At 32.1% G+C, this 8,952-nt stretch overlaps 1 protein-coding gene across 3 annotated transcripts in view; it reads left to right on the top strand.

The window, feature by feature from the left end:
* LOC129217215 (unconventional prefoldin RPB5 interactor 1-like) overlaps positions 1-8,952 on the top strand; it is a 49,847-nt gene that overhangs the window by 10,336 nt on the left and 30,559 nt on the right. For 2 of the 3 annotated variants that reach the window (XM_054851486.1, XM_054851487.1), the window contains exons 2-3: positions 3,424-3,458; positions 5,531-5,609. In XM_054851486.1, the coding sequence (XP_054707461.1) occupies positions 3,424-3,458; positions 5,531-5,609 (114 nt within the window). Of the gene's footprint in view, positions 1-65; positions 197-3,423; positions 3,459-5,530; positions 5,610-8,952 lie in introns of those variants that run through there. The other variant, XM_054851488.1, reaches the window with a different exon arrangement.

The following is an 8,952-nucleotide window of genomic DNA, read 5'->3' as shown; positions in this document are numbered from 1 at the left end:
AATTTACAATCGGGACTTACGTTTCTGAGTTTGGCAACTACAATTTATTATTGTTATTGTTAACCTGTTAACACGTCTGCTCGCGTTTGCGATGATATTTAATTTTTGCATTTAAATGTTCTGTGAACAAAAAGTTCAGTTTTTTTGAGTCATGGATCCTTGTCAAGTAGAACGATTAAAGGAAGAATATGACAAGGTTTAGAAAAGTCTTGTTTTGATTATTAGTTTGACGTACTATATAAAAAGAATTACCATTTAGCCGGCTGCGATGAACTCGATAACAAACAAATCCAACTTCAAGTGAATCAATTAACCAACGTTTTGATGCACAAATTACTGTAATTACTTGCAGATTTTGTACATCAAAAAGCTTGGTTAATTGATCCATTTAAATTTTAAGCACAAAGGTATTTATTCGTTAATCCAACTTCGTTCGATCCAAGTATCCAATGAAAATGATGCATACGTGTTTTAGAAATTTACCCCGACCGTTTGTTCGGAATAAGAATTGGACCTATGTGAGAAAATTAATGTTTTTCGTACTACTTCAATTTTGCCCGCAAAAGAAGTTACTTGTAACTTCAAAACATGAATGAGTAGGAAGCATGTACGAAAACAAAATGAACGAACAACTTTGTCACAAAAATTAAAACTACAGTGAAATTTCGGTGAGTCAACTTCGAAAAGCCGAAGTGAATCTTCATTCCCGTCTAACTGAATGGAGAATTAATGTTATTTATTTTCGATAAGCCGAATTTCATTGAGTCAAAATATTCGATAAATCAAATTTTATTTCATGACTTGTCGTCAAAGTTTTTTTGTTCAAGTGATTATTTAAGTCGAAATTGTATTTTTTTTTCTCCCCAAAAAGTACGAACAAAAATAAAGCAATCAACGCCATTGCATTACATCAAAAGGCGTCTAGACAAAATGGGTCTAATACATCTCGGAAACCGATTAGGTACTTGCACATAATTTGGCAAGTTGTTTTTTTCTTTTTGTTTTAAAGTATCGTTGTCTTAATTTCTTTTGGTAGAAAAGAAAAACCTGAACATTGGGGAAACCTTTGATTTAGGGCAGCCAAAAAAGGGATGGAAAAAATTACAGGAAGAGGTGTGTACATTCGAAATTTTGGAAAAATTTCATTTCTGTGACAAAGGGGGAGGGAGAAATGGAGGGTTACTGAATGAAAGAGATTTTTTGGGATTTTGCGGTCGTCTATGAAGCTGCTTGTCAATCCAAGACTGACTTTTTTTCTTTAGTTCGAATAGTAAGTGAATGTTTGTAGCACCGTTTTATTGATTTCAAAACGTTTGAGATAGAACTTCAAAATAGGATAAGAGAAAATTTAAATTTTAAGCTTCCAAGGAAAAACTTGAGTTTGATTCTGGTGTAGGAAAGAAAAACGAAGTTGCATTAAATTTTCCCCCCAAATTTTCAATTAACCTTACCAACCCTGTTGAAATGTGTTTAAATGAAATGTTTGATGTTATATTTTTCAGATACATTTTAGTAAAAGTGCTTGATGGAAACTAGAAAACATTGTGGATACTTTTTTCTACAATAATAAGTAAAACGTAACACTTTGAATGGTAAAAATGTATATGAAAAAGTGTTTCCTAGAATCTTACATTTTATTTAGCGAAATGGCATTAAATGGCTCTTTCTACCCGAAATAATTATCTGATTTTTTTAATTTGGGTCTCATTCGAAAGCCCGTGAAAAATACCCCTCAAGTTGATTTACTTTCTTCGAATTTCAACCCCCCCCCCCAAAAAAAAACCCAAGGCTGTAAATCAGAAGGAAAAGAGTTATAAGCATTTTTAAGGCTAATGGAACATCCATACCAAGTTGGAAATTTATGGTTTGCCAACAAGATCAGTTTAAATTACGTGAATAAAATCATTTTGGATCTGTTGCTATTTTTTTCTCGACTATGAACAAATAAAATGCTTGCTTTTGTTTTAAGGTGAAAATTCTCCCTTTTGCATATTTTTGTTCTCTTTTTTTTTTTTTTTTTAACTGCCAGCAGAAGATAATCAAGAATTTTAGTTGCATTAATGGAAGGTTGTGTTTATTTTTTAAGAACTTATAGATTAACTGTTAACAAAATATAAGAATCATTTTTTTTTGACCAGAAATTTTACAGTATACTTTTTTTTTCTATTATTTAAGTGCAATTGTTGAACACGAGTCACTTGACATAACTTTTATTTTCGAGGTAGACCGTGCAAAGTCGCTAGTATACTAGATAAATATATCAAGTAATTTGCCGCCCTTAGTATTAAAGTGAGTTTCTGTTTAAATTCCGAACTGGGTTTTGCATATCCAAGCACTGGTACACACTTTAAACTATCTTTTTTAGCATTAAAGTAGCGCATCTTGTGGCCCTGAAACATGCATTAATATTTTCGAAAGACTTTTAAAATGCATAATTTTCCGCCCCTCAAATTAAACTGAATTTCTAGTTGAATCCAGAGTTTTGCATATTCAAACTCTGGTACAAACTCTAAATTATTATTATTTGTAACATTAAAGCTGCATATCTTATGGCACTGAAACAGATATTAAAACTTTGAAAAAAAGTTTCAATTTCGAAATTTGCCACCCCTAAAATCTGCCACCCTAGGCTGCCGTTTAGTTCGTCTAGCCCTTGAGAAAGCCTGAACTGAAACTTTCGCCTCCATTAACGACCAATTTTTATAAGGCAGCAATTTTGCTCCTAGCTACTGAATGTAGCTACTGACACCAGGTGACTTTGTCAACGCCTAAATTTGATAAGTCTTGAACTCTGAGTTAAAGAATTTGTTTGATGATGTTATTTAGCAGGATATCTAGCTCACAATGATCTACCAGCATACTTTTATGCGAATACATTTTATTCGGAAAAATGTATAGATAAAAGTTTAAAAATCTCTTTTTATGAAATTAAAAAAAAAAAATGGTAATAAAAGGGGGATGGATAGGTGGAGTTGGAGATTACTTCGAAAAGATTGGAAAAAAAAGGAAAAGAAACAATCTCAAATTTCATTGTGCTGCAAAGGTGTTTGATTACTTTTCTTTCCAAACATGTAATTAATTATACAAATAGGATTCAGTTAGTAAAAGCATAAAATTTTTTTATATGCTTTCTATACCAGTAACAATTCTAGTAAAATTTTGATGAAATTGTTTAACCAGTCTAACATTAATGCTACTCTTAGCAACCACCACTCTAAAATGACCGATTTTTATCTAATGGGTGAAGAATCAATGCTTTTCAATTTGTGCATTGCAATGTTGCCCTCTCCAACATGTATGTACTTTTCATTGCTGTTTTTTTTACCTAGCAGGGTTGAAATAATATTTGCACCTTATAATACATTTTTAATCTCTTAGTTTTAGTTTTATATAACTAATTTATCAATTAATTAATTTTTGCAGGGTCTTCATCAGTGTCTGGAAAAAATTAGACAATGGTAAGTAGAACTTTTTGTATATTGAAAGAAAGCATTGTTACTGCTGTAAATTGTTTTTTAAAATTTCAAATAGCAGAGAACTAGATAAATGATTACAAAAATAATTAAAAAAGAAGAACAAAAAAAAAAAAAAAAAAAAGAAAACTCAATGTCTTATTCAACTTTTTGCTTACCACTACCGCTTGACCAAAGAAGTCCCACAAAGTGCTATGCAGTAGGAAAGATGGTGGCCGTTCATGAAGATGAGATCCCCGCAAAGTCTACATCGAGGATCCGCATAAACCTATTTTATAAAGGTGTTCACTGTCCAGTCATGCCTGTTACTGCCCGAGGGTTTCCCATCTAAGCAAGTCACTACTGTGATAATATTATTTTTGGAATACTATCACAGTATTCCAAAAATCAGAATCAGTAGTGACCATTAGGCAAGTCACTACTGCGATGAGTATTATTTTTGGAAAAAACAAAAATCCTCTTTTAGAGATACGCATGTAGAAAGAAAGCTTCAAACCTTGTTTGTAGTTTTCTTCCTTTGTGCTATTAAGATTTTAAGGGGGCTCAGTCCCCCTTCTGCCCATGATCGCATGCTCATTACACTGTGACTTTAGTCACAGTAGCCTGGGATCCGGGCTATTGTGACTTAAGTCCTGAAGAATGATTGTCTTATTCATTAGTCCCAGGAGGATGGGTTGATAATAATTGAACAAATACTGTTTGTTAAAAACTAATTTTCTCTAATGAGAAATCTGCTCACTAACAACTTGCTAACAAGTTTTGTCAAGCATGACCAAACCATAGCACACGAAAGACCAGTACAGTTAATCTCTTGTTCAAGAAACAACACTAAAACAAATACTTTTGTTATCAAAATGCACTTTAAAATCTAAAATTTTTTCTAAATAAAAATCAAATGCATCACCAGCATTCATTTGTTTTAGCTGTGTTAAAATTAACATTTTTTTATTAAATAAAAATTCATGTTATACACTGTTTCAGAAATGTCCTCGTTCCTCAGTAGGTATGCTATTATATTACAAGGTGAAGCCTTGACAGAACAATCTCTAAATCCATTGATTATCTGTGTCATTGTTTGCCTCATCTGTGACCTTTCATGTGCCCACACACATGCCACTAATTGTCCTCTGTTGTGTAGCTTACATCCTTCCTCAGGGACCTCAATCTGGTTTAGTCACCTCAGTGATAGGAACAGGGATTCTTGAGGCCAGATGTTCACTTGCACCTATCGTGTTATTACAAACTGACAACTTTACAACAATGATAAAATTACTAGCAAGGATATCAAGGATACTAATACCTAAAAAAGATTTAAAAAAATATCTTGATATAACATACAAATTAATGGCAGTGAAAAGAGTGTTTCCGATTGATCTAAAATAAGACAGGATGTTATTTTAAATCAGTGGGAGAGGTAGGAGAACCTCTCCTGAGCACCCAAGAGATGGTGCTAGTTGCCCTGGTAGGTGCTGCTGTCCAGCATGATTTAGAAAAATCTTTTAATGAAAGCCTACGTAGGACTGGAACTTTAAATGCAGTTTACTCAAAACTTTATAAAGTCCACTTACATCCCTTACTTCTCATTGTTTCAACTATCATTTTTTGATAGATTGTGCCACTTGACTAGTTGTTACCTAGGTCGTTGAATTACGTTGCCTTAATATCCGAAGTAATTAATTTAGGTTTTAATGTTTTATATGATCCTTTATTTGTTTGACCTTAAAAAGTCCGATATTTGTTTCTAAAATATTTTTTCTTCTCTTGATACTGTTGATTGAATATTTTTTTATGTTTACTGTGATGCTTTTTTTGTAGACCTTGCAATGTAAATAGAGGCATAATCTTTGCATTGTGTAAACATGTCTTCCAAATTTGGTTTATCTTGCTCAATCCGTCATTGGAATTTTATTTTCAACCAGTGTACTATTTTAATATTATTAGAAATTGTTCATAAAAAATGCTATTTTTTTTCCAAAGTTGGTTTCTCTGTATTCAGGTGCAGTTAAATTATTTTGAACAGTATTTTATGTGCTTTAATATTTTATCCCCCTGTTTAGGGAGAAATTTAAGAGTGATTACGAAGTTTTGAAAGAACGTCTGGAAACTTTACCCAATGCTCTCTCGTATGATGTCACAGTAAGTTAAAACACATAAAATTGTCAACATTCTGGGTGGACACGTCATTTCAAATTTTTCCAGGGGAAAAGGGTTCTTAACTCAATGCATATTATGCATAAGAAACAAAAATTATACTCACTTATAATTACAGTCAAATCTCGTTATTGCTGTATCTGTATTTCACAACACTCTGAATGTCAAATCACTTTTTTCAGTCCATCTTTTTCAGTCAAATTCCTTTTTATTGTCCCTTTGAAATGAGGGGCAATAAAAAGGAATGCAAAGCAGATAGATTTTACTAGTGAACTAGAGAAGGACTAAGAGAAGAGAAAGACCACCTTTAGTTGTAGTTGGTCATTGCAAAGTTAGCCTCTCATTTGATTGAAAAAGGACACACAACTGTAAAGTATAGAAGAGAATTCGAAAGCATTTTTCCATTTTCCAAAGGTGAGGATTAGCTGCCAGAACCTAATCAGATTGTGACCAAAGATGAAAAGTCCTTTAACTTGTTTCTTTCTTGCTGATAACTGTAGGAAACCTTATTATTATTATTTTTTTCACTTAAAAATCAATTTTGTGGAATGTATGAGTGGTGAAAATGTTATTCAAAAATTAAGCAAACTCTTATTGGAAAGTGTTTTAGAATGAGTATTTTACCCCTCCCCCCCTGACTGAGTTGCAAATGTAGAATCAAGAGGGGAAAATTGAAAATCCTTTTAAAAGCCTTGTAATATTAAAAATCAATTACAAGTATTTTATTTGTTGATAAATAGAAACTAGCAGCAGATAAAAATGTTACGTTTAATTTCCTTGCAGGCCAACAATGAATTCAGTTACCAATCTTATGAAAAAAGGCTTAGCTATATTTAAAATCTGCTTTAAAAAAACATTATGATTCAAATTTGATATATCATTTTATCAGACGCAGAAAAAATTACTCTTCATTTTGGTACTAAATTTTTAAATATGTTTTCCCTGCAAAAATCGCGGAAAACCTTTTAGAGATTTTTAAATTAATATCTTCGTTAATTAATGTCAGTCAAAGATGCAACCTAGCTAAGAATACTCTCGATCAACTCTCCTTTCAAACAAGAAAAAGTTTTCAAAATCAGTCCATTCCTTTAGGCACTAGAGTGCCACAGATACACAGAAACGTCAAACTTATAACCCCCCTTCCTTTGTGTGTCGGGAGTTAAGAATAGGCGAAGATGATTTTAGCCTTGTCCACAATAGTTCAAAACTGCTTTATTTGTATTGAATTAGAAACATGAAATCATTTGCTAATTTATTAAATCTAATTTTAATATAGTAATGTTTAATTATGAATTTTTTTACTATTCCAGTTAGAAGGTCGCTTTGGCTATGAGGACACTTTGTAAACAGTCCTAAAGTTGACATGATAACGAGGTTTGACTGTAAATACATTAATTTTCCAAAGTCCTGAGAAGAGCAATCAATCGTCCCCTCCTAAATGATAAGTTGGATTCCAGGGTTTTTGCCCATATTTCTAAATCTGTCTTAGGTTTTTTTTTTCTTTCCATCTTTTTTTTTTTGTTATTTAAAATTTGATAACCTTTTCTAAAGCATTTAGATAGTTATATGATGAGTTTATGAAAAAGTGGAAACCCCCCACTTAAATGTTGGTGATAATACTTGTATGCTTGGTTTTAAAACTGTGTACTGTATTACCCCGCATCCGCCGACATGCCCAAAATAAGTGAGGTTGATCAGCAAGTCCAGAAAATTCATATTTCCCCGGCATGACGGATAATTCAGGATTTATTTTGCAAGAAAAAAATAAAGGACTGAAAACAGTCCTAAAGTTGACATGATAACGAGGTTTGACTGTAAATACATTAATTTTCCAAAGTCCTGGGAAGGGCAATCATCCCCTCCCAAATGACAAGTTGGATTCTATGGTTTTTGCCCATATTTCTAAATTTGTCTTAGTTTTTTTTTCTTTCCATCTTTTTTTTTTTTGTTATTTAAAATTTCATAACCTTTTCTAAAGCATTTAGATAGTTATATGATAAGTTTATGAAAAAGTGGAAACCCCCCACTTAAATGTTGGTGATAAAACTTGTATAGTTGGTTTTAAAACTGTATATTGTATTACTTCGCATCAGCCGGCATGCCCAAAACAAGTGAGGTTGACCAGCAGGTCAGGAAAATTCAAATTTCCCCCGCATGACCGATAATTCAGGATTTATTTTGTAAGAAAAAAATAAAGGACTGAAACAAAATTTTTATTCATTCAGGTATACAATTAAATCAGTTAAACAGGAAACAAGATAAAAATAATGTGTACGTTATTAATGTAGGTCATTCATTATGGATTTAGTTATAAGCCAATAAAATGGTAAACTAAGAAGCAATCTAAGTAAGTCTGATTCATTTATAATTTTTTTGTCTTAATAATTTTAAATTCTGGTTCAAAAGATAAGTTTATTTTTTATTCCTTGAATATCTGTTCAATTCTTTATGTAATTGTAAATTATTTTAATTTTAGGACTACAAAGGTTTGCTTCACTTTAATTAAATGTTATGTGAAATTATTTTTAATCAATTATACTTTTCATGTCAGAATAATGATAAGAATAATTAGTGAAAAGAAGCTGTTTATTACTATTACTAAGGTAATAAAAAACTTGCATTATTTTTATCTTGAGCATATTTATTATAATAAGTTTAAGTACAACCTCGTTTTTTGTGGCATGCCGAAAAGGACCACACAAGGATTATTGAAAATCTGGTGAATCCCGAATTTCGTGGTATGACGGCTGATGTGGGGTAATATAGTAAGTAAGGGATTGTCAGCAGTGGTGTACTCCCAAAGGGTATACTCCATCTACGCCGTATACTGTCAAAGATATTTTAGACATATAGCGTATACCCTCTAGCTTCAAAAATTTTCATATTATGACATGTTATGTATATGATCGCATACACATATTGTGCATAGCTGATTACTGGGAGTATACTCTCAGGAAATTTGATGGGAACATTACTGATTGTCAGTATTAGCATCCTGTGTTTTCAAGAAATAAAAGTTCTTAAAATTAGTAAGAAAATTAAATTTCCTGAAATAAAACATCAGATTTTTTTCTCTCTCTCTCTTTCTTTTTGTTATTGTACTATTGCCAATAGGACAACTTGTATACCATTTGCTGGGGTAACTTTGACCTTTCTTTCCTGTGACATTAGCCCAATAAATGAAAAGTTAATCAGTCATAAGTCATACCCGCGCTGCTTTGGCTAGACCCTTGAAACGAATAAGTGAAAATCACTCTCCTAACTCTTATTCACCGTCAACAATCTCTTTTCGTTTGTGTGGCTATTGTAACCTGCAAAGGCCAAAATT

This window comes from Uloborus diversus, chromosome 2, assembly GCF_026930045.1.
Source record: "Uloborus diversus isolate 005 chromosome 2, Udiv.v.3.1, whole genome shotgun sequence".
NCBI lineage: Eukaryota > Metazoa > Arthropoda > Arachnida > Araneae > Uloboridae > Uloborus > Uloborus diversus.
This window is presented reverse-complemented; position numbering and strand designations above follow the sequence as displayed.